The following is a 26,882-nucleotide window of genomic DNA, read 5'->3' as shown; positions in this document are numbered from 1 at the left end:
CAGCATTGTTGCTAGTGCTTTACAAAGCAGCTCTGTGCGTCGAGGCAGTGGAGGAAACTCTGCACAAAGAGGGAGCAGAGGCAGCGCCGCAGCACAAGGCAAGACCACTATGGCCCAAATGTGGCAAAGTTTTGTGTGTCCACCACAATTGTCTACACCATCAGCGACGCCTCGAGTCAGCAGGAGGCAACGCTTCCGTCAGATGGTGTCAGACTACATGTCTTGCCCTGTCGCTGTACTCCCAGATGGCTCTTCCCCCTTCAGGTTTCGGGTCTCTAAGCTGGATACATGGCCAGAGCTTAGCCAGTATGCATTGGAGGTGCTGGCTTGCCCTGCTGCCAGTGTATTATCGGAACGCGTCTTTAGTGCCGCAGGTGGTGTACTAACAGACCGTCGCACGCGACTATCTTCCGATAATGTTGACCGGCTGACTTTTCTGAAAATGAACAAGGCCTGGATCTCCAAAGACTTTGCCATTCCTCTTACAGACTAAATTAGTGGTTGGCAACTGTATCCAGGTCTGCTGGTTCTTTTTTCTACCACCTAAACTATAATCCCTGTGCTTCAACACAGCCAGTTGTCGTTCAGATGTGTCGTCTGCACAGAGAAACACACTAGCTCCTGTGTTAGTGGGGTTCAGTAACGCCAGCTGATCCCCTGCTGTGTGGACGGCAAAGTCATCAGCTCCATCAACATTCAAACCACTACTGATTTTTAACCGTGCCCAACTTAGGTCTCTGGCTCCACTGTCTCTACTATTTCCCCTGGCCTCCAACCCCGCCATCTACATCTCTGAAGTGGCGTCAGCACAATTTACACTTGTTCCTGTGTTCCTGTGGCTCAGTCCCATCAGTTTATCCCCTGATGTGTGTCTGGCAAGGTCTCCTGCTCTGTCCACATTCCCATAACCAGTACTGGGAATGAGGACAGAGCTGGCGAACTTGCCGGACAAACATCAGGGGATCAACTGACGGGACTGAGCACCAGTAACACAGGAACAAGTGTAGATTGTGCTGACGCCACTTCAGAGATGTAGCTGGCGGGGTTGGAGGCCAGGGTAAATAGTAGAGACAGTGGATCCAGAGGCCTAAGTGGAGCATGGTTAGAATCAGTAGTAGTCAACAACCTCCATAAAAACCGCTGCCCATTGGCCTCTGCATGCGGCATGCGTAATCCTGGGCTCCAACAGCGTCAGTTGGTGTTCAGAAGTGTCGTCTCCACAGAGCCAAACACATTCGTTCAAGTGTTAGTGGGTTTCAGCACTGCCAGCTGTTCCCCTGCTGTGGAGATGGCAAGTCTCCTGCTGCCTACACCTGCCAAAATCCAGTAGGCCCCAGCCTGCTCCACGCCTGATCCTGGGCTCCAACAGCGTCAGTTGGTGTTCAGAAGTGTCATCTCCACAGAGCCAAACACATTCGTTCAAGTGTTAGTGGGTTTCAGCACTGCCAGCTGTTCCCCTGCTGTGGAGATGGCAAGTCTCCTGCTGCCTACACCTGCCAAAATCCAGTAGGCCCCAGCCTGCTCCACGCCTGATCCTGGGCTCCAACAACGTCAGTTGGTGTTCAGAAGTGTCGTCTCCACAGAGCCAAACACATTCATTCAAGTGTTAGTGGGTTTCAGCACTGCCAGCTGTTCCCCTGCTGTGGAGATGGCAAGTCTCCTGCTGCCTTCACCTGCCAAAAGCAACAGGCCCCAGCCTGCTCCTCGCCTAATCCTGGGCTCCAACAGCGTCAGTTGGTGTTCAGAAGTGTCATCTCCACAGAGCCAAACACATTCGTTCAAGTGTTAGTGGGGTTCAGCACTGCCAGCTGTTCCCCTGCTGTGGAGATGGCAAGTCTCCTGCTGCCTACACCTGCCAAAATCCAGTAGGCCCCAGCCTGCTCCACGCCTGATCCTGGGCTCCAACAGTGTCAGTTGGTGTTCAGAAGTGTCGTCTCCACAGAGCCAAACACATTCGTTCAAGTGTTAGTGGGTTTCAGCACTGCCAGCTGTTCCCCTGCTGTGGAGATGGCAAGTCTCCTGCTGCCTACACCTGCCAAAATCCAGTAGGCCCCAGCCTGCTCCACGCCTGATCCTGGGCTCCAACAGCGTCAGTTGGTGTTCAGAAGTGTCATCTCCACAGAGCCAAACACATTCGTTCAAGTGTTAGTGGGTTTCAGCACTGCCAGCTGTTCCCCTGCTGTGGAGATGGCAAGTCTCCTGCTGCCTACACCTGCCAAAATCCAGTAGGCCCCAGCCTGCTCCACGCCTGATCCTGGGCTCCAACAGCGTCAGTTGGTGTTCAGAAGTGTCGTCTCCACAGAGCCAAACACATTCGTTCAAGTGTTAGTGGGTTTCAGCACTGCCAGCTGTTCCCCTGCTGTGGAGATGGCAAGTCTCCTGCTGCCTACACCTGCCAAAATCCAGTAGGCCCCAGCCTGCTCCACGCCTGATCCTGGGCTCCAACAGCGTCAGTTGGTGTTCAGAAGTGTCGTCTCCACAGAGCCAAACACATTCGTTCAAGTGTTAGTGGGTTTCAGCACTGCCAGCTGTTCCCCTGCTGTGGAGATGGCAAGTCTCCTGCTTCCTACACAGTCCTACTACTACTGATTTTTAACCGTGCTCCACTTAGGCCTGTGGCTTCACTGATTTTCGTATTTCCCCTGTCCTCCAACCCCGCCAGTTACAGCTCCGAAGTGGCGTCTGCACAATTTCCATTATGGGAATGTGGACAGAGCAGGCGGCATTGCCGGACACACATCAGGGGATTAACTGACCGGACTGAACACCTGGAACACAGGAACAAGTGTGGATTGTGCAGACGCCACTTCGGAGCTGTAACTGGCGGGGTTGGAGGACAGGGGAAATACGAAAATCAGTGAAGCCACAGGCCTAAGTGGAGCACGGTTAAAATTAGTAGAAGTCTACAACCGATCTTAAAATTTCTTCAATGCAGCCTCAGCCTGCTCCGTGCTTGTCCCTGGGCTTCAACACAGCCAGTTGTAGCTCGGAAGTGACGTCCACACGGAAAGAGACACTTGCTGCCGTGTCTCAGTGGGGTTCAGTAACGTCAGCTGTTCCCCTGCTGTGTGGATGGCAGTCTCTCCTGCTGTCTCCGCATTCCAAAGACAGTAGGCCTCTGCCTACACCCTCCTATTTCCTGGGCTTCAACACAGCCAGTTGTAGCTCGGAAGTGCCGTCCACACGGAAAGAGACACTTGCTCCCGTGTCTCAGTGGGGTTCAGTAACGCTAGCTGATCCCCTGCTGTGTGGATGGCAGTCTCTCCTGCTGTCTCCGCATTCCAAAGACAGTAGGCCTCTGCCTACACCCTCCTATTTCCTGGGCTTCAACACAGCCAGTTGTAGCTCGGAAGTGCCGTCCACACGGAAAGAGACACTTGCTCCCGTGTCTCAGTGGGGTTCAGTAACGCTAGCTGATCCCCTGCTGTGTGGATGGCAGTCTCTCCTGCTGTCTCCGCATTCCAAAGACAGTAGGCCTCAGCCTACACCCTCATATTTCCTGGGCTTCAACACAGCCAGTTGTAGCTCGGAAGTGCCGTCCACACGGAAAGAGACACTTGCTCCCGTGTCTCAGTGGGGTTCAGTAACGCTAGCTGATCCCCTGCTGTGTGGATGGCAGTCTCTCCTGCTGTCTCCGCATTCCAAAGACAGTAGGCCTCTGCCTACACCCTCCTATTTCCTGGGCTTCAACACAGCCAGTTGTAGCTCGGAAGTGCCGTCCACACGGAAAGAGACACTTGCTCCCGTGTCTCAGTGGGGTTCAGTAACGCTAGCTGATCCCCTGCTGTGTGGATGGCAGTCTCTCCTGCTGTCTCCGCATTCCAAAGACAGTAGGCCTCAGCCTACACCCTCATATTTCCTGGACTTCAACACAGCCAGTTGTAGCTCGGAAGTGCCGTCCACACGGAAAGAGACACTTGCTCCCGTGTCTCAGCTGGGTTCAGTAACGCTAGCTGATCCCCTGCTGTGTGGATGGCAGTCTCTCCTGCTGTCTCCGCATTCCAAAGACAGTAGGCCTCTGCCTACACCCTCCTATTTCCTGGGCTTCAACACAGCCAGTTGTAGCTCGGAAGTGCCGTCCACACGGAAAGAGACACTTGCTCCCGTGTCTCAGTGGGGTTCAGTAACGCTAGCTGATCCCCTGCTGTGTGGATGGCAGTCTCTCCTGCTGTCTCCACATTCCAAAGACAGTAGGCCTCTGCCTACACCCTCCTATTTCCTGGGCTTCAACACAGCCAGTTGTAGCTCGGAAGTGCCGTCCACACGGAAAGAGACACTTGCTGCCGTGTCTCAGTGGGGTTCAGTAACGCTAGCTGATCCCCTGCTGTGTGGATGGCAGTCTCTACTGCTGTCTCCGCATTCCAAAGACAGTAGGCCTCTGCCTACACCCTCCTATTTCCTGGGCTTCAACACAGCCAGTTGTAGCTCGGAAGTGCAGTCCACACGGAAAGAGACACTTGCTCCCGTGTCTCAGTGGGGTTCAGTAATGCTAGCTGTTCCCCTGCTGTGTGGATGGCAGTCTCTCCTGCTGTCTCCGCATTCCAAAGACAGTAGGCCTCTGCCTACACCCTCCTATTTCCTGGGCTTCAACACAGCCAGTTGTAGCTCGGAAGTGCCGTCCACACGGAAAGAGACACTTGCTCCCGTGTCTCAGTGGGGTTCAGTAACGCTAGCTGATCCCCTGCTGTGTGGATGGCAGTCTCTCCTGCTGTCTCCGCATTCCAAAGACAGTAGGCCTCTGCCTACACCCTCCTATTTCCTGGGCTTCAACACAGCCAGTTGTAGCTCGGAAGTGCCGTCCACACGGAAAGAGACACTTGCTCCCGTGTCTCAGTGGGGTTCAGTAACGCTAGCTGTTCCCCTGCTGTGTGGATGGCAGTCTCTCCTGCTGTCTCCACATTCCAAAGACAGTAGGCCTCTGCCTACACCCTCTTATTTCCTGGGCTTCAACACAGCCAGTTGTAGCTCGGAAGTGCCGTCCACATGGAAAGAGACACTTGCTCCCGTGTCTCAGTGGGCTTCAGTAACGCTAGCTGATCCCCTGCTGTGTGGATGGCAGTCTCTCCTGCTGTCTCCGCATTCCAAAGACAGTAGGCCTCAGCCTACACCCTCCTATTTCCTGGGCTTCAACACAGCCACTTGTAGCTCGGAAGTGCCGTCCACACGGAAAGAGACACTTGCTCCCGTGTCTCAGTGGGGTTCAGTAACGCTAGCTGATCCCCTGCTGTGTGGATGGCAGTCTCTCCTGCTGTCTCCGCATTCCAAAGACAGTAGGCCTCTGCCTACACCCTCCTATTTCCTGGGCTTCAACACAGCCAGTTGTAGCTCGGAAGTGCCGTCCACACGGAAAGAGACACTTGCTCCCGTGTCTCAGTGGGGTTCAGTAACGCTAGCTGATCCCCTGCTGTGTGGATGGCAGTCTCTCCTGCTGTCTCCGCATTCCAAAGACAGTAGGCCTCTGCCTACACCCTCCTATTTCCTGGGCTTCAACACAGCCAGTTGTAGCTCGGAAGTGCCGTCCACACGGAAAGAGACACTTGCTCCCGTGTCTCAGTGGGGTTCAGTAACGCTAGCTGATCCCCTGCTGTGTGGATGGCAGTCTCTCCTGCTGTCTCCGCATTCCAAAGACAGTAGGCCTCTGCCTACACCCTCCTATTTCCTGGGCTTCAACACAGCCAGTTGTAGCTCGGAAGTGCCGTCCACACGGAAAGAGACACTTGCTGCCGTGTCTCAGTGGGGTTCAGTAACGTCAGCTGTTCCCCTGCTGTGTGGATGGCAGTCTCCCCTGCTGTCTCAGCATTCCAAAGACAGTAGGTCTCAGCCTACACCCTCCTATTTCCTGGGCTTCAACACAGCCAGTTGTAGCTCGGAAGTGCCGTCCACACGGAAAGAGACACTTGCTCCCGTGTCTCAGTGGGGTTCAGTAACGCTAGCTGATCCCCTGCTGTGTGGATGGCAGTCTCTCCTGCTGTCTCCGCATTCCAAAGACAGTAGGCCTCTGCCTACACCCTCCTATTTCCTGGGCTTCAACACAGCCAGTTGTAGCTCGGAAGTGCCGTCCACACGGAAAGAGACACTTGCTCCCGTGTCTCAGTGGGGTTCAGTAACGCTAGCTGATCCCCTGCTGTGTGGATGGCAGTCTCTCCTGCTGTCTCCGCATTCCAAAGACAGTAGGCCTCTGCCTACACCCTCCTATTTCCTGGGCTTCAACACAGCCAGTTGTAGCTCGGAAGTGCCGTCCACACGGAAAGAGACACTTGCTCCCGTGTCTCAGTGGGGTTCAGTAACGCTAGCTGATCCCCTGCTGTGTGGATGGCAAAGTCTCCTGCTGCCTACACAGTCCTACTACTACTGATTTTTAACCATGCTCCAATTAGGCCTGTGGCTCCACTGTCTCTCCTATTTCCCCTGTCCTCCAACCCCGCCAGTTACAGCTCCGAAGTGGCGTCTGCACAATCCACACTTGTTCCTGTGTTCCAGGTGTTCAGTCCGGTCAGTTAATCCCCTGGCGTGTGTCCGGCAATGCCGCCTGCTCTGTCCACATTCCCATAACTAGTTATGGGAATGTGGACAGAGCAGGCGACATTGCCGGACACACATCAGGGGATTAACTGACCGGACTGAACACCTGGAACATAGGAACAAGTGTGGATTGTGCAGACGCCACTTCGGAGCCTTAACTGGCGGGGTTGGAGGACAGGGGAAATACGAAAATCAGTGAAGCCACAGGCCTAAGTGGAGCACGGTTAAAATTGCATTTCTTCAATGCAGCCTCAGCCTGCTCCGTGCTTGTCCCTGGGCTTCAACACAGCCAGTTGTTGCTCGGAAGTGCCGTCTTGACAGAGTAAAACACTAGCTCCTGTGTTTGTGGGGTTCAGTAACGTCAGCTGTTCCCCTGCTGTTTTGATGGCAATCTGTCCTGCTGCCTCCCAATTGACAGCACATCAGGCCTCAGCCTGCTAAGTGCTTGTCCCTGGGCTCCAACATCGCCAGTTGCTGCTCATAACTGACTTTGGCACGGGTACTCCCTCCTGCCCAGCTTGGTTCCAGCCCTGCCTGCTGTTTCCGGGAAGTGTCAATGTCAGTTTGCCACCCCAAGTTGCCATGTCGTGTTGCGGTTGGGTTAGCCGAGGCTAGGGTGCCAGCAGTTTAGATGCTTCCTATGTGTACTGCGGGTTCTGGTAAGAAAGGCTTGTTCCGTAGTGCCAGTAGGACAAGCACCCCCTGTAGGACTGTGTGATTCGGTAACTGCGGCCAGCTTGCGGCATGCCAACTTTGCTTTTCAGGGGTAACTTCAGCTGCACCTCCGGGTTCCAGCACCGTCAGCTGGTTCTCGGCAGAGCCTTTGGCCAAGGTGCCTCCATCTCGGTATCCGAGTTCCGGCAACGTCTGCTGGTCCTTGGTAGTGCTTTGTAGCACAGGTACCTCCTGCTTAGTAACTGGGTTCCATCACTGTCAGCTGGTCCTCGGTTGTGCCATTGGCTCTTATTCCTTCTGCTGCCCCTCCGGGTGCCAGCACTGTCAGCTGGTCCTCGCTATTTCCATTTGCTCTTGCAGCTTATGCTACCCATCCGGGTTCCAGCACCGTCAGCTGGTTCTCGGCAGAGCCTTTGGCCTAGGTGCCTCCATCTCGGTATCCGAGTTCCGGCAACGTCTGCTGGTCCTTGGTAGTGCTTTGTAGCACAGGTACCTCCTGCTTAGTAACCGGGTTCCAGCACCGTCAGCTGGTCCTCGGTAGTGCCATTGGCTCTTGTTCCTTCTGCTGCCCCTCCGGGTGCCAGTACCGTCAGCTGGTTCAAGAGGACAAAGAACAGGAAGACAACCACCAAGATGCAGAACAACAAGAGAGAGAAGACAAAGAAGCATAAAAAAACAAAGCAGAAGAACATTAAGCATAAGACTAATACTCTGAGCAAATGATATTATCTTATTTATAAGCAGAAGAAGACTAAGCAGTGTATGGGGGTGAGTCCATTCCTCCTCGTGGTGCCCCTGGAAAAGGCCTGCTGCTGCAGGCCAAACTGAACGCGGACAAATCCTGTTGTAAATCTTTTGTGACAGGCAGAACGGAAGGTGTAAACTTCTAACTTTTCTAGATAACAACTACAGGAATGCCTGACACAAATAAGTATATGATGAAGAAGAATAGGAAGAAGATGAAGAAGTTGAATATGTAGAATAATAATTGTTGAATAAGAAGAATATGAAGAATGTAAGAAAAGGAAGAAGAAGAAGAATGTAAAAAAAGGAAGTAGAAGAATTTAAAAAAAGGAAGAAGAAGAAGAATGTAAAAAAAGGAAGAAGAAGAAGAATGTAAAAAAAGGAAGTAGAAGAATGTAAAAAAAGGAAGAAGAAGAAGAAGAAGAAGAATGTAAAAAAAGGAAGAAGAAGAAGGTAAAAAAAGGAAGAAGAATAAGAAAGAAGAAGAAAGAAGAAAGAAGAAGAAGACATACATGTCTGGCAAAATATAAATGAGGCTAACATAGTCAATATCTTTGTAACTCCTAACGTCTTTAAAAAAAAAGTTTAATTCCTGCTATTCCATTTGATTGGGCTAAACCTCTATGGCTTTAATGTCTCCTCCACCTCCCACAATACATTCTACATTATTCTTAGTTGTTTTTCTTCATGTAGAATTAACCTACAAGGAAAGAAAGGGTTTTTTTTAATTCCGATATTTTGGCCCCATTGACTTGCATTGGTTGCCGGTATCGGAATCGGCGATACCGATACTTTTTTTTAAGATCGGCCGATCCATTCCGATCTGATATTTTCAAGTATCGGCTGGTATCGCTCAACTCTAGTCACGGGTTGACATTGTTCTGCAATGTAGCTTTTCTGCAGCTCGAACACCATTGTACCCATGCCTTGTGCCCATGTGCCTCACCTGTACAAGCCAGGGGGATGAAAATCTTATCTCAATCCTTGACTATTTCTGGCAAAACTGCATGTGGTTTTGCAATGCGTTTTTTCAGTGTATGAGGACCTGCAGGCTGACTTTTACATTTGGTTTTTGCTGCAGTTTGAGAACCAGTTATTCACGCATTTTTCTGGGTCAAAGTCAGCAGGAGAAATATGAGCCTTTCCTTTATATTTTCTCTCTTTTTTTATATTTCTGTCTTGGAATAAATGAAATGCTAAAAAGAAGCAAGTAAATTCACTTGACGTTGGGATTGTCAAGTTGTTCACGTTTATGGGAGACACAACCATCCCCAAGCCCCACACCACCCCCATGTATTAACCCATACGCCGCCTAAAAACACCAGAGACCAAGTTTCTTTTTGGAATTTGTATGGCCACAGCAGCCTTTTATTAAATTAACAAACAACAAAACAATGTATTATGAACACCATAAATACAATACTTGAATGCTGAGGAGGAGTCCTTGAAGCCACAAAGATCTAGGTGAATTACCCCAAAATTTTGTGGACAAAACCAACGAATTACTCCCAGCCGTTACCCCACTGGCTCGGGAGCACCAGCACACCGAGGCATCTTGTCCACTATCAACTAGGGGATCCGCCCACTTAATGGAAACTCCCCCTCCACTTTTCACCAGATCACCACACCATACCATATAAACGTAGGAGACCCAATACCGTGAGTCTCCAAAACCATTTTCAAAACGACTCCAAGGACTCCCCCCCCTTTTGAACCGCCATGACCCGAGTAACAGCAACTTTACCATACACCAAGATAGAAAATCCAGGGAGGGAGGGCGGGACAAACTTGCTTAGGGAAAACGAGCGGGAACTGTGAGGAGGGAGGCCCGTTACTCTCCCATATATATATGCCCCCACCCCCTCCTACAAGCCCTCTCCCCCCACATTCACCTTCCACACCCCCCCGTCATGCTAGCCTCCGCCTGACGCCTTTTCTGAGGGGAGGCTCAGCTCCGGCCATTACTTGACGTTGGGATTGTCAAGTTGTTCACGTTTATGGGAGACACAACCATCCCCAAGCCCCACACCACCCCCATGTATTAACCCATACGCCGCTTAAAAACATCAGAGACCAAGTTTCTTTTTGGAATTTGTATGGCCACAGCAGCCTTTTATTAAATTAACAAACAACAAAACAATGTATTATGAACACCATAAATACAATACTTGAACGCTGAGGAGAAGTCCTTGAAGCCACAAAGATCTAGGTGAATTACCATAAAATTTTGTGGACAAAACCAACGAATTACTCCCAGCCGTTAGCCCACTGGCTCGGGAGCACCAGCACACCGAGGCATCTTGTCCACTAATCAACTAGGGGATCCGCCCACTTTACGGAAACTCCCCCTCCACTTTTCACCAGATCACCACACCATACCATATAAACGTAGGAGACCCAATACCGTGAGTCTCCAAAACCAATTTCAAAACGACTCCAAGGACTCCCCCCCCTTTTGAACCGCCACAACGAGGGCCCTTGAACACCTCAACGGCCCGAGACCCCCCGAACACTCCATGCCATGGCCCTCTCAATGCCTTCCTGCAGACCCAGTGTCCAAATGTCTGACCCAACCGCGTTCAAATGAACGCCATCAGCCAACCAAAAATCCCCTTTCTCCAGATCAAAATGCCGCACAACCACGCCCCCGTTCCTAACCACAAAGGAAGACACCGCCCTATTAACTTTAATCCTTGCCTTGTTGACCTTCACCAAGGATCTCATAGAACGCCAACGCTTGCGTGGAACAATTTCGGACCAGACAATGGTAACCCCCCGATACAACAACCACAGCCGCAAGCAATCCTGCTTGATGTCATTTATCAACTCACGAAAAGGTCGAACCGCCAAATCGTTGCTCCCAACATGAAGAACCAAAATGTCCGGTGCGCGGTCCAACTGAGCACACACGTGAACTTCTTGCAGTACCCTTCTCCACTCCATTCCCCTGAAACCGAGCCACCGCACCACCGCCACGGTCCTGGGGAAGCCCAGTTGTCTGCCTTCGTTCCGGGCATCAGCTCGCAAAGCTCCCCAATGAACGAAGGAGTGCCCAAAAATCCAAACCAGCAGAGGCTCGGTACCTGGAACAAAAGAAAAGGGGGAGAGGCGCTAGCCATCACAACATACCACCGTCCGAGAAAGTAAACTCCCATTACACCACCAAGCCGCTACCCAAGTCACCCCCCACCCATCCCTCACCAGTGAGGCCTAACGTAACTTCGGTACCGATTAGACTTCCAACCACCAATATGCATTATGTGCGCAGGACCCAAACCCCCAGACGCTGCTTCCGTGGCAGCCCCAATCCGAAAAGAGTGAAGAGCGAAGCGGGATTCGTCGAGGCCCAACAACCGAATAGCCTTTTTAAAAACAGCGCCAAACTGATAACGGGACAAACTTGTGCCGTCCACATGACACAACAATGATCCGCTCGTGCTGGGTTGAAGCTCCCAAAAATTCTGCAAGCAATGAACAGGGCACATTGAAGAGCCGGGCACCCTGCCCAACACCACCCGGCGGCCTTTTCCCGACTGATCCGTCTTGGACCGTCATAACCAAAACTCCACACCACTCGAAGTCGATACAACATCCCTAGCCAATAACCCACCAACCGCTCCTTTGTTAGGGGAAATAAGTTCACCCGCCCGTAAAGCTCCAAAAAAGGCGAAAGAGAAAGCCAAGCGAAATAGCAAAAGCTCATAATGCGAAGAACAAACCGACTCCAGCACAAGGCCCAACTGTTCCAACAAATTAAAAGATACTGGCCTCCTCAAATCCCCCCCGCTTTTGCAGCGGCGAAAACCCTTAGCCGCTTGTCTGACCAAAAACGTCTTTGTCAGATCCCAACTATTGCGTAAACGAAAGCCAAAGGACAATCCAGCCAAAACCCGTGACACTTTTGCATAAGACCAGCCCTCAATTGAACCGCGCCCCAACCAGGCCAACAGCATTCCCTCTTGATCCTGCCCGAAACCAATGACAGGGCCGGCTGCCACAACTTCCTCCCACATCCGCCATACAGCCCGATAAGCCTCCCAAGTTTTTGGAGCCAAAGAAGACTCGATCAACAACTCTGCGGCCCGTAAGCCAACTTTCACAGTTCCTCCGGGCAAGCCAAACCCTTCGACATCTGCTTCTGGCGCCAAAGAGCGAAAACGATCCCACTGCGAACGTGAGAGAGAGTCAGCTATTTCGTTCCTGACACCAGGAACATGTGACGCGGTCACGTGCGCATTCAAAGACAAGCATAGGAGAACCAATCGCTGTAATACACGAACGACTGGAGGAGACGAGGCGGTAAGCCTGTTGATTGCGCACACGACACCCATGTTGTCGCAATTAAACCGCACATGTGGTCCCAAAACTCCTGTCCCCACAAATGCACTGCCACCAGGATCGGAAAAATCTCCAACAACGTAATGTTACGCACCAAACCAGACACAATCCACTCCTCGGGCCAACGAGACGCGCACCACTGTCCTCTGAAGTAAGCTCCAAAACCAACACCCTCGGCTGCATCCGTAAACAGCTGCAGCGCGTCGTTACCAACAACCTCAGCCATCACCAGCGAGCGACCGTTATACCCAACCAAAAAAGACTCCTAAACCGCCAAATCCGCCCTGAGCTCCGACGACAATCTGACAAAATGATGGGGGGCTAGAATCCCTGAGGTAGCGCTCGCCAGCCTACGTGAAAAAACTCGCCCCATCGGCATCACACGACACGCAAAATTCAACTTCCCCAGCAACGACTGGAGATCGCGCAACGATATCTTTTTTAAACGGCGCGCTCGGACCACCTCGGCCTGCAGATCAGCCAACTTGTCCTCCGGCAGCCTAAACTCTCAATCAACGGTGTCAATGACAATCCCCAAGAACCGCAAACACGTACTCGGACCCTCAGTTTTACCAGGCGCCAGCGGAACGCCAAAGTGCTCAGCCACCCACTCGATGGCTTGCAATAATCTGTGGCAATGCAATGATTCCGCAGGGCTGACACACAAAAAATCATCCAAATAATGGATAACTGATTCAAAACCGGAAACATCGCGCACCACCCATTCAAGAAAAGAACTAAAGGCCTCAAAATACGCACAGGACAATGAGCAACCCATGGGTAAACACCTGTCCACGAAAAACTTGCCGTCCCAAAAACAACCCAGGAGCCTCATGTTGTCCAGATGGACCGGCAACAGACGAAAGGCAGCTTCAATGTCAGTTTTAGCCATAAGGGCCCCCCGACCGCAACTCTGCACCCACCGCGCCACCTCGTCAAACGAGGAGTAAACCACCGAGCATATCTCCGGATCGATACCGTCGTTAACCGACCTACCCCGTGGAAACGACAAGTGCTGAATAAGCCGAAACTTATTTGGCTCCCTCTTCGGAACCACACCCAGGGGAGAGACCACCAAATCCGGAAACGGCGGGGACGTGAAAGGGCCGGCCATGCGGCCCAAAGATACTTCCTTTTCGATTTTTTCCGAGACCACAGCAGCGTGAACCAGGGCCGAACGCAAATTTTTCAAAACGAGCGGAATGTCAAAAGGGGGGATGCGGAATCACAAAACCATCTCTAAAATCCGCATACAACAGTGCCGCTTTTTCACGGTCCACGTATCTATTTAGATAAGGGACCATCCTTTCCAGTTTCACTGGAGTCTCCCCCTTTGGAATTACCACCCCCGGCTCCTGGCTTCCCTTTTTTAAAACACTTGGATGCTCCGTGGGAAGCACCGTTACAAGTGGAACAGAGATGTTTAAATTTACAATTTGCCCCGAACTTACACTGCCCGTCATTGAACTGACCCCCAACTTGTGGGTACCCCCTTGCCCCGAACCGCTTCCGCTCATGGCACTGGAGTTACTGCTGCCCTGGCTGGTGCTGCCAGCCCCCCCATGAAAGGAGCTCCCAAACTTGTTTTGAGCAATGATGCGCATCCATAACCCAATATCCTTCTGATCCCAACGAATGGCTGGGCGAACCGCCTTCCTCTGCCGAAATTGTTCATCATACCGCAGCCACGCATGACCCCCTTAAACCCTGTAAACTTCGCCTATCGCATCCAGGTAACAAAACAATGCCGAGCAATTGTCCGGGGCCCTTTCCCCAATAACGCTTGCCAAAATGGCAAGCGCCTGCTGCCAATTGACAAACGTCTGAGGAATTAAACGCCACCTGCGTTTCTCCTCCTCCTCCTTTTTGCTATCCTCCTTCCTACTCTTATCCAAATTAAATTTCTCGAGAGGCAACAACGAGAAAATTTCCAAATATTCATCCTTCCATATGCGCTCCTTAACTTCCTTCTTTAAATGAGCACCCAGTGGGGACCCACCCCCCCTGACAACGGAGACACCAGTGGTTGACATACAGGGGACACAGATCTATACTCACCAGGCTGCGAGGGAGCTGTGAGCCCTCCAGCCGGACCACCTGGATCCACGGATGGGTTCACGCCCGACTGGCTCCCGATGCCGACTCCACTGGACCGCCGCTGTAGTCCGGGACTCCCCCCTGAAGGAACTGGGATACCGGGCCCGAAGCCCAGGGGGGATCCCGCTTGCATATCCCCAAATGGCGGTGCTGCCTGAGTCCCCGTGACCGAAGCCCCTGATGACACGCCATCCGTCCGTGATGACGCGTGTGGAGCCCCTGATGAAGAGCTCCGTGGGACCGGAGCGTACCCCCTGCTGCCAGATGTGGGGGTTGATGGCACATGCCCTGCAGCGCAGCAGGCCGTCCTGTCCCTGCTGCGTAGCCTCCCGTCAGTACGCCCGGAGCAGGAAGCAGGCCGCGGTGTGGGAGCCCCCCTGCCGTGGCCCCCCCGATGAACCCGATGGTCCCCCTGTGGCAGAGGGTGAGGAACCCAGCCCTGCTGAGGAGCAGGCCGCTAGCGCCGTACTTGCCGACCTGGAGATGGGAGCAGCCCGCTCTGTGTTGGAGCCGTCAGCGCGGCCCTCCGAGAGATCCTGGGTGCAGCGCCGCCCGGCGTGTGTCCGCCCCGCCCCCTGCACTGAGCGAGACAGAGGCCCGAACACCGCCGCAGGGCCTCACCGGGCTTGAGGATTCCTCCCACGCCGGGGCCCACCTGAGCGAGCAGCGCGGGGTGTCCGGCCTGGAGGGTCCCGGGAGGGGCTCCTGCGCCGACGGGAGGCCCGAGGAGCTGCATCAGGTGAAAGCCATGTGGGAGGCCTCGCCCGCCGTGCACGCCGCTCCATGTCTGCAGGCAGAGCCGACTGCCCTGACGTCCCCGGGGTGATCGCCGCCAGCTGCACTTCCAGCCATCCCGGAGGCTGAGTCATGGAAGCCGCCCTCAAGCACTCCAGCGCCCGCTCCAAGTCGGCCATGGTAAGTCCCAAACTTGCTTAGGGAAAACGAGCGGGAACTGTGAGGAGGGAGGCCCGTAACTCGCCCATATATATATGCCCCCACCCCCTCCTACAAGCCCTCACCCCCCACATTCACCTTCCACACCCCCCGTCATGCTGGCCTCCGCCTGACGCCTTTTCTGAGGGGAGGCTCAGCTCCGGCCATTACTTTCCTGGGGATGCAAAATGGGCAAATACAGACAGCAGATGGCAATAAATATATATGGAATCCTCTCTTATCCCATAGCTCATTATAAAGCTACTATTTCCCTATAACAATTCATGAATAACAGTGAGCTATGAAGCTTATGAGATCAAATCTTTGCATAGTAAATTTCTTTTAAGGAAACCTGACTGCTGATATATGCTGCCCGACCGCTAGGCAGCATGTATCAGGCACTGGTTGTGGCGTTTCAGTGAAAAATACAGTTTAAAAGCCGATGGAGACTGAGCTGCACAGGAGACTAGTCGCATAGGTGGGTCCATAGTGACTTCTCCCCACCTTCTCTTGAGTGACAGGTAACTAATTATACATGCATGTAGGGAGTGAACTGTCACTCCAGTCTAGCGGTGTGGTACTCGCAGGTGTGCAGGATGCAGTGATGAGTCGCGAGACAAGTAGGTGCTTTCCAGGGGTAACAAGGGTTGCCCTCGCAGGGGCTCTATACAGGCACGCACAAGACGGTAGAACATGACTGCTTCTGGCAATAGCCGGTCATTATAGGGCCGCGGTATGGCCGACTACGGGTCCTTAATTATAAAGTCAACTTAGCCGTCCAGATGTCCCTTGCCATTCGGGTTGGTGGTCTTTCGGCGTAGTAGTTGCTGGGCCCAGTTGCTGAGATGATGACGAAGTCTTCACGCACTCCGGCGCGCTGATGACACTGGAGCCCCACAGGCTCTGGAGGGGTCCTTGGACGGTTGGGCCACAGCCCCTGGCCTGGGGCAAGCGGCAGCGATGTGTGGTGGTGAAGGGCAGGCCACCTGCGCAGCTAATGGCTGCGACGGGGGGTCCACGGTCAGCGGAGGCCCGGCCTCTGCTGCGGACCGGAGCGGGACAGTGATGGCCACCGGCGGTGCTGTACTTGCCGCGGCCACTCGTGAGAACAGGGCGGCTGCTGGCAGCGGGGAACAGGCCGCAGCGGCCGCGGGTGACCGCGAGCAGGAAGCGGCCATGGGTTGGACTGGGGCCGCAGTGGCCGCGGGCTGGAGCGGGGCAACAAGTCCCAGATAGCCACCTCAGTACCATACTTCTGGAGTCCTCGGTGAACGTCTTCCCTGGCACTGGTGACTCGCTCTCCCTTGCAGCCGCTCCTACTGTCTCCTACTCTCTCTGTGTCGGTCTGCTGACTCATCGCCCCGGGAATTCCCCACCTTCTTTATATTGGTCCCTCCCCCAGCCCATCTGTCTGTCACAGTGGTCCGTCCCTGAATCCTGTCTCCCTGGGACAGTTTCCCCCGGAACCCAGATGACGGCTCCCATGGTTCCGGCCCGGGCACTCGACGGGGCCGTTCCTTCCACAGCGGGCGGGAAAAAGCCATCAAGGACTGAGCTGCACAGAAGAATAGTTGGACAGGCTCGCAGGGTCGCAGTTGTGGACCATACTAAAATGTTTTGGGATGGTCTTAAGGCTAGATATATCATCAATTGTGCTATCTGCGCAAATATCATGCACATGTTCTCTGACAAATATTCTGAGTTCTGAGATGTCAGGCCAATATAAATGAAAGGACAGTTGCAGGTGGCGTAGTAGATTACATTACTCGTTCCACAAGAAATGTACTCCTTAATTTCGTAACTTCTTTGGCCATCAGTTGAACTAAAGGACCCACTACATGTGACAGCGCAAGCCGCACATTGCCCACAACTGAAACTGCCTTTCCCTCTCTTTGTAGATCCAAAAGGATCATTTTTAGGTGCTACATAATGGCTCCTAACAAGCATATCTCTGAGGTTTCTACATCCCCAAGTGGTCATGAGGGGTCGATCCATTAGGTAAGTTGCCAGGGACCCCTCGGAGATATAGAAACCTCAGAGATATGCTTGTTAGGAGCCATTATGTAGCACCTAAAAATAGTCCTTTTGGATCTACAAAGACAGTGAAAGGCAATTTCAGTTGTGGGCATGGTGCGGCTTGCGCTGTCACCATGGGTCCTTTAGTTCAACTGATGGCCAAAGACATGATTTATCTGCAGACATCCTGGCTATGTTTTTTGTATTGTTTTTTGTATTGTCTTTTGCATTGTTTATTTTCTTTCATGGATACAGATTTTATATGCAACAATTGTCATTTGCATATATTGTGCTGTGGTGCTCATGGGCCTGTGTGTCGCTCGATGCTGCTCCCCCGCTTCCCGACACAGCCTCCCAGAAATACAGCAGAGGCCCTTTTTGGGCCTCTGTTTGTGTTGTAGGTGGGACACGTCCGGGCCGCGTGGGGTTAAGCTCAGGGATGACGTGCGCAAGCGCCGCTACAACGCGGCTGAAAGCAGGCAGAGTCACGTGACATTCATATGACCTGTATCTATGGATACCTAAGGTCCCATTCTACAACATTGAGGCAGTTAGCAGGCAGGGTCATGTGATACCCATGTGACCAGTATCTATGGATACCTAAGGTCCTATTCTACAACATTGCGGCTGTAAGCAGGCAGGGTCAAGTGATACCCATGTGACCTGTACCCATGGATACTTAAGGTCCTATTCTCCAATACGGCACACATCCCCTTGAGAAAGTGGCGATGAAACGCGCGTCAGGGACTGTCTAAGCGCGACACCACAGCATATTTGGTGAGATATAAATCTTCCTCTTGACTATACCTTGTGTTTATTAGCTCGGTTATTGTTTGTAGCGCTGGCACATGGGGTAAGACAGCATGGTTACAGCCATAGAAGTCCTTTCTGTGGGCCGACCCTTAAGAACGGTTTCTCTGTAGTGCGACTGACCAGTATAGGGTACGATCTCACCCATGTGCTTTTCAAAACGCTCTTTTTTCTAGTAGTACCTGTTCTTAATTTATACGAGCTTACTGACTGTTTTTTGTAACCAACATTAGGTGTTCTTGTAGATGTAAGTTCTCCCCATGATTAACAGCACTTGCTGATACCTAATATTTTATGGGGACTGTCTAAGAACGGCACCACAGCATATTTGGTGAGATATAAATCTTCCTCTTGACTATACCTTGTGTTTATTAGCTCGGTTATTGGTTTGTATCGCTGACACACGGGGTAAGATGGCATGGTTACAGCCATAGAAGTCCTTTTTGTGGGCCGACCCTTATGAAGGGTTTCCCTGTAGTGCGACTGACCAGTATAGGGTATGATCTCACCCATGTGCTTTTCAAAACGCTCTTTTTTCTAGTAGTACCTGTTCATAGTTTTTTGTAACCAACATTAGGTGTTCTTGTAGATGTAAGTTCTCCCCATGATTAAGAGCACTTGCCTATACCTAATATTTTATGACTTATGCTGTTTGGTGCCTCCCTTTTTCTTCTGGTATCTTTATCTATACACATCTTTTTAACCATTTATGTGTGTATGCATGTACTGTATGGTGTTTTGTCAAACATGGCCTAGGAAATCTAAGGGTATTAAATGGGTCTAACAACAGGGGGCAAAAAGGGTTTAAGGGGGTGAAACCATTTCTCTTGACCCTCACTCCAGCTTCTTCTCTGACTCTTGCACTTGTGGACAACAATTCTTTACGTCATCAGCTAGTGGAAGGTGAGTTGCTTATTAGACATTCACCTCTAAGCATAACATAGCAGAATACTATATCTAGCACAGTCCACAGTCCAGTCATGATGGGGGAAGGAGGCATTCATGGCTTCGGCTTCCCCTTACTTTACATTACTGCGGACTCTACATTACTGCTTGCAGGAGCTACCCTGTCTATCCATGACCATCCCTGTCCATATACATAAATGAAAGTTATAGGTGAAGATATGCATGTGTGCGTGTCACAGTGTTTATATGTTTGTTATAGAGTATACAGGTGTGTTATTCTATGTATATACAGTATGTCTGTATGTGTGACAGTGTGTATTGTCTCAAGTTGAAAGGCAGTGGAACTGCTAAAGCCAATTAGAAATTACATTTTAGGGTCTACGTATCATTGTCTTTAACAGTGATCATATCAAAGAGCATGCTCCTAGTTTTCTTGTAATTGATTCGATGGGTTTTCTTTTAATTGTAAGAAGGTTGCAATATTCCTACTCTAGAATCAATAGTATGGGGATTTTAATAAAGGGTGTATAATGTAATTGTAAAAAACAAAAGAATCACAAATTAAGATCTGCATTGGGCGTGGTTACACTTGCACCACAACGGCCATTCTTGATTTATGCTGTTTTGAAGTCTCTAGAGTTGTGTCTTGAAATTTTTTAAATTCTAAATCAAGATTACAGGATATGTTTAAAGATCAAGGGAACAGAAAAGTATTTAAGAAGATGAAGAACGGATTTTCAAAAGCAAGAAGTCGAACATAAAAACTGACATTTGGGAAGTCTGCAAAGCATTAGGTGTACTGTACTCACAAACACAAAGTTCCATATGGGTCCCGAGTGCATAATTCTTATTTTTTTTTTGCTTTAGATTAATCCAAAGCTTCTTCTCTTAACAATAAATTGCATTATAGAACTGGGACGCTCACTATACAATGCTGCTCTGGCTGGTGACACAACGCTGACAAATAATGTTGAAGCAAAATTCTATTTCTGTTTAAAACTTTAAGATTTTATTTCTGCTGCAAAATCAGATCACAAAAAAATCTGCAATCTGTTGCATAATTTGTTCTTAATCCATGGACCCGAAACATAAGGGATACAAATATAGCTGCACATAATGTTAGCAAATAAATACGTACAGTTCCAAAAACTGAACTGATCACCAATCCATCTGCAGGTCAATCTGCCATATAATTTCTCCAAACCTGCAAATTACCATATGCCTTCCACATACTACTACTAATAATAATAGCATGGACGTGAGAACTGTTCCAAGATATGTACAATTGTGATATTGTATTAGGGTTATAATTTATACTAAACAATTGTGAAAGGGGTCATATAATTTTGCAACCCCCAAACTGTTATTGGGATAACAGGGCCTACAGCACGGTGGCTCAGTGGTTAGCGCTGCAGCCTTGCAGCACTGGGGTCCTGGGTTCGAATCCTACAAAGGACAACATCTGCAAGGAGTTTGTATGTTCTCCCTGTGTTTGCGTGGGTTTCCTCCGGGCACTCCGGTTTCCTCCCACACTCCAAAAACATACTGATAGGGAATTTAGATTGTGAGCCCCATCGGGGACAGTGATGAAAAAATGTGTGCAAACTGTGAAGCGCTGCGGAATATGTTAGCGCTATATAAAAATAAAGATTATTATTATTACTTCCTTGCAGTGTTACTAAAGTATTGAAAATATTGTGAGTTAGCTACTGCAACCAATGCCCCTCTTCTGTCTCCGAAAGATGTCAGAGGTGTTCAAAAGCTGTGCATAGAGCAACTCTCATCTTCCCCATTTGCCTACCGCAGGTGTGAACACAGACAGAAGAACAATATAGGGGTCCTTTGCAGTCCAATAGTTCATCATAATGCACAATTACTCCTGCTTTGGAGGAGGCCGTGGGCCCCAATGGTTTGTTCGACACTAACTTACCCCTACGAGCTTACCTTGCCCTCATTGGGAATGACAAAAAATCTAACTGTTGGATTTTTGGTTGCATGTAACTTTGCCAAGATAGAAAGTTCATGTGATTGTAACTTAGGCCTGTTTCACACTTCAGTTTTTTGACGGCAGTCAAAATCAGCTACTTTTCGAAAAAAACGGATCCGCCCATTTTTTGGTTAATCCGTTTTTTCCCCCCATTGATTTGCATTAGTGGCAGATTTTGACTGATGGTCGTCTGTTGGGTACGTTTTTTGACGGATCCGTGAGAATTTTATTGGCTCCCGGGCTGACCAGATGGGCAATGCAACGTTATTTTTGGTTGACGGTCAGCTATTTTTAACTGCGCATGCCCGGAGGCTTTGCTCTGGGAACAGTTTTAACCCTCTATTGCTAATCCAGGAGCTGCATGCCGCTTCGCAACTTCAACGGATCCGTACTACAACGTGGTCCGATTACATCCCTACATAACTTAACAGAATCGGTTCAGTTGTTTTTAACCTTTGGCGGATTTCAGCTGACCGCCGATGACGTAAGTGTGAAACAGGCCTTACCTGGAACTAGTCTGTGATTTGGCTATGTCTGCCTTACAGTTGATATTATGCAACCATGCAGTCCTAAATGTAAATCTGACCTGTCTAATATCTGCTTATATACAAAAAAAATAAAAACCAAAGCTTATTAAACCCAATTAATATAAAACATTGACAGCACTTGGTTAACGCATAGATTCTTATTGTGTACTGCCCATTTTTCATGGATCCATAGACTTGAATGGATGATTTATACCTGCAATCAGATCAAAGTTGGGCATGCCTTTGTTTTGTTTTTCTGGCAGACACTTATTCCGCAAAAAAAAAAACCCATGAGCAGTTCCATAAACTATAATGGGTATGTGTTCTGTCCATGAAAGACAAAGCTTGGACATGTACAAAAAAATCTGACACATGAAAGGGGTCTAATTCAGTAGATTGTGTTATAATACTTCATATTGAGGTGTTTTCCTAAAAATTCTCTATATTAACAATTTAGATCTATACACATTTCAAGGACTGTTCAGTAATTGGTAATACTTGCTAATCTGGTACTCATATGGTTCCATTCACTATTGAAAATTTCAAATTCAATACATTTTGTCAGTAATGGCCTTATTTGTGTCATATATATTCATGGTCCTCATTTTGAGGTGTACAAAATCTGATTCTTTTTCTTACCGCTTTGCTCATTGAGTCCTCCAGACAGAAGCATCGTGTGTAACTTTGTTGTCTAGATTTTGCAGGTATTTCAATCAAGTTGCTATTCTGCACATTCTCAACACCCTCTACATTGCGTCTTGTTTTTGAGGCTTCATTGTTGCACTGCATTATATTTGATAAAAGAAAGAAGGCAAAATGTATTAATTTAGATAATCATATACAGTATACATTGCTTACCAGTGATTGTCCTGTGGCTACGTCAGTCCAGCATCCAATGTGCCGGCATCCCCAGCACTTCTGATTAGTAGGCCTGGCGTGACATTATGCATGTATCACACCGCAACAATGGCATTACGCCTGGCCTACAAATCAGAAAAGCGGCAGGATGCCAACAGGAAGCCAGTGAATTGCAGGCCTCATGATGTCCTATTGTGACAGCTGGACAATGGACATGAAAATCAATTCGCTCAGCTCTACTGCTTACCAAATGTAGAAAAGTGTCACAGATCTCAATTAACAGTTCCCCTTTAAAATTATTCCTGATTCTTTAAAGGGAATCTGTCACCCCTTTTTTGAGATATGATATAATGATATCATTCAATTGTGTGTCACATAAGGATTCTCTTAGTACTTTTGCTTCCCCCTGACCCAGCATTTTTCATGCATATATACCTTTTTTATATCGGTTCAGATCTATGTAAACTGCCATGGTCCAGTCCGATGGGCGGGGCTTAATCACCTGCCCCCCCCTTCTCTGTCTTTCTCTACACAAGAAGAAATGCATAGAGCAAGACAGGGAGGGGAGCAGTTGAATAAGCCCCGCTCAGCGGACAGGACAGCAGCAATTTACATACATCTGAACCAATATAAACAAGGTATTTATGCATGAAAGGTGCGGGGTCAGGGGGAAGCAAAGTACTAAGAGAATCCTTATGTGACACACAATTGAATAATATCATTATATGATATCTCAAAAAAGGGGTGACAGATTCCCTTTAAGAAATATCCAATAATTTCACCAGATTTGATTGGATTATTGTGTTTGAAGGTGCTAACAGACACTATATTAGCCCATTACTGGGAGTACAAATTTATGACGACCTTTGACACTCTCAGTGCTGGAATGAATGTGTCGCATGGATTTATGTCTTTTTACATCAATTAAGGAATTTCCTTTTAAAACCTTGTGGGGGCATCACAACACAGAACTAGACCCCAATCAGAGGACCATAAAACATCCGGACTCCTTATCTATGAACTGGTCCAATGTTTATATTTATGTTTCTCCCTCTCCCATATTGATAGTTCTGCTTCACGTCACTTGTCTTATCTATTGCATTTTTTCTAGGCTGTATTGTGCATAAATATCTGACTTCAGATTTTGTATTAGTCTAGCTTGATGAAGAGACCTGAGTAGTATCGAAAGCTTGCAATGTGTTACCCTCTTTTCAGTTAGCCATTAAAAGGTATCAACTACTGAGGACTCTCAATCCTGAATATTTTTCTAGCCCATTACTGTAACTTCTATAAGTTTTGTGCCAATATGTGAGTTTAGAGAGGACACTGATTCTCTCAGTTGGCACGTATAACGAGAAAAACTCAGGAGACACAGGTTTGTCATTGAGTAATTATTAGATTAGCATGTGAGCAACATAATATGCAGATGTGATCCATCTTATTATGGTGTACGCAACATGATAATACATCAATAGGAAGTGATGTTTCAGACCTAGGAGTCCTATAGTATGGTTTACATCTGCAACTGCTTTCCGATATGTTGGCCCAGTGTATTATAGCTCAGGTACATATATAATCTCTTGTGTATGTCCACTGAATCCATCATGAAATCATATAAGATTTAATCTCTCACAGAAACATTGTATCGCTACATAGTAAATAGCACAATTCCTACTTACACCGGCGGGGAGGATCTCACAGCATCCTTCTTGCATTGCCATTTGGGGATCACAATATACAAGAAATTTCTGAATATCAAACTACATGAAAAATAGAAAAAAACACTATAAAAACATACACAATTTACAATACTAAGAGAAAAACAAATCTATGTCTGTAGTAAAACTTACATGTACTGGTTCTCCTTTCACCACATCGAGCCCAATAAATGTGTGACCTTGATTGTTGATAGGTTTCCTAGGCTCAATAGGTTTACTTGATATAAAGCTGCAGTCAATATGAATGGATACCACTCTCTCACGTACTCTCAACACAATCTTATGCCATTGGTTGTCAAACAAAGAATACACTCCATGTCCGGTGAATGTGCAACCAACATAGTCTACATCATGACCGCTGGCACGAAATTCGAGATTTCTGTCCTTGCCATTGACACCTAAAGACAGCTACAGAAGATTCACATTAATAGGCCTGATGAATGTCACTGCCAATAATAGTCCCATATAGTAAGAAAAAAATTAAATCAATGATTTTTAAAAAGGGGAGTAGAATCAGCAACAATGGTTTCTATTTGCTCAACATATTACATATCAGCTTTGTTGTAGGTGGCTATAATGTGGCTGAATTTTTGTGTCCATCCATATTATGGCTCCATTAAGCTCTGTTAATACAAAGGACACAACACCACATTTTAGTGATCAGTGGGTGTTCCACCAATCATACATTTATCTCCACTCTGGATATGTGATAAATGTTGGTGGGATATCCTTTTTAATACAGGCAATAAGATGAAGGCACATTACGAGCATCTGAAACCGATACGTTAATGATCTCTAAAATTGCCAGTGCTTCTACAATTCAGAAATTCTGTTTCAGAAAGGATAATTCACAGGAAAAATAAGCATAAATTCGGTAGTACAAATAAGACATTCTTATGTTAATTAGAGTGAAAATAAATGACTATCTTTAAAATAAGTGTTCTCTTATAGAAATGCAATGGTGGTATATCATAGACAAGATGGATGGTACCTGTGGATATCCCAGCGTGTCACTGACTTGAAATAGGTACCAGTCTTCCTCAGTTGTTGGCTTCTTTATCATTAAAGTCGCCACTATTGTGAACTCTTGAGGTAGTCCATGTGGAAACACCTGTCTGTGAGGACACATATAATGCACCATGTCACTGCTATTTCAAAGACCGATCCTGGGATGTAACAAATCTGGGCACCAAGTCAACACTGTACCACGTACACACTTGACGTTTACTCAGTTCTCAAAATAACTGCAAGAAATATAATTAAATGTGTGGCTGATTATGCAAATTCTTCACACTCCAGATGCAAATAAGGAGCCAAGTGAAATGTGGACCATGAACATTTCTCAACATGCAGAAGATGTAATCCACACGTTATCAAATGTGTGATCTGTTAAGATTTGTAGTCGCAGAATATCTACTAGGAGATCAAAACGTCTTCAACTAAACGTGTCAGAAATAAAATTAGAAATGTGCAGACAGTTTGCACAATGCTGGCGTTTTATTGAAAATGATAGCCAAAGATGGTGGTTTAATTACAGCTTACAGAATAGCTAATTACGCTTTCAATCTCATTACGATGTTGAGAGAATTTGGCTATGACAAAGCCGCCTACCTCCGGGGAATTTCTTTAATTTATAGCAGCCATTCCTGGCAATGAAAGGGTTGATCGTGTGTGACAGTAGCTCCTGATTATAAGATGAAAGTCTCTCTATAAAGGGCCCTAGGCATTGTGAATTTGAGGTAAGTAAGCACTTGTACATACTAAAATGACATTATTTTGCTCTATGGGATAACCATATTGTAGCCTGGATTAACCCCAGAAACATAAAGCCATCTATACGACACAAGCTAAATCATGTTCTGTGAGGACTATTACCAGAAGATAGTTCAATTATCTTTGCATAGCCTGTCTTAACAGCTTAAAATGCTGAAAAATGGAAAAAGTCAAATTAATTTGTGACGTTAATGCTGGCAATACTCTTTTTTTGTATGTCAGTCAACAGTATTCATATACAATATAAGTACATGTTATAGTTTATGATTACTGAAATGATATATTCTATACAATTTTCATGATGATCTCACAAAAAACTATTTGTATATTTACTTTCACTAGAAAATAGAACTTTTATGAGTCTAGTCTCCTCCGATCCCTGATTCATCCATCCAAAGCCACCCGGGAAAACTGCCAAGATTAAGAAAATAATAAAAGCTTGCAGTTCTCTGTTGCGTAATGAGTTGGATAGGTGCCCAGCCTGATACTGCGCCCAAGGCTCACTTTCCAGGATTAGGGAAGGTTTTGCAAAGCGCTCAAATAGCTGCCTTCAGGGGGTACACTTTAAGACTACCAATTGCAACAGTTGCTATATCACACAGGGGTAATAGAGGTGGCATTTGATTGAGACTATCTCAAGCAGTTTTGGACAGCAGTTTAATTTACATCGACTGTGACTTCTAAAACCCACAGTCTAGGCATAATACAGTAAAATATTACAGCTATCCATATGTTGGACTCACGCTGTCTGTTCCACAAGACGAGCTCCTCCAAGGCGCATGATTAGAGGTCCTTTGGGGTTTCGAATCTTCTTTATAGAACTCATTTTCTGGAGAGAAAATCTCCTGATCAAATTGAACCCTGAGTAAGAAGTTAAAAAGATTATTTTGTACATTGTAATATGGTAGTGTTTGTCTTGATTAGTTAACAGTTTCCTTAAATTTAAAAGCAATTATGTCTCGGTGTCGTTTTTGTGTT

General features: G+C 48.1%; 1 protein-coding gene across 1 annotated transcript in view; it reads right to left on the bottom strand.

Moving 5' to 3' along the window:
- COL16A1 (collagen type XVI alpha 1 chain) overlaps positions 1-26,882 on the bottom strand; it is a 375,234-nt gene that overhangs the window by 257,584 nt on the left and 90,768 nt on the right. Inside the window, exons 4-8 of the mRNA XM_073571772.1 lie at positions 26,648-26,765; positions 25,123-25,246; positions 24,264-24,539; positions 24,093-24,173; positions 22,195-22,338 (exon numbers count right to left, since the gene is read on the bottom strand). Coding sequence (XP_073427873.1) covers positions 22,195-22,338; positions 24,093-24,173; positions 24,264-24,539; positions 25,123-25,246; positions 26,648-26,765 — 743 coding nt within the window. The remainder of the gene's footprint in view (positions 1-22,194; positions 22,339-24,092; positions 24,174-24,263; positions 24,540-25,122; positions 25,247-26,647; positions 26,766-26,882) is intronic.

The sequence above is a fragment of the Dendrobates tinctorius genome, unplaced genomic scaffold (assembly GCF_039654945.1).
Source record: "Dendrobates tinctorius isolate UK_male_01 unplaced genomic scaffold, ASM3965494v1 ptg000007l, whole genome shotgun sequence".
NCBI lineage: Eukaryota > Metazoa > Chordata > Amphibia > Anura > Dendrobatidae > Dendrobates > Dendrobates tinctorius.
This window is presented reverse-complemented; position numbering and strand designations above follow the sequence as displayed.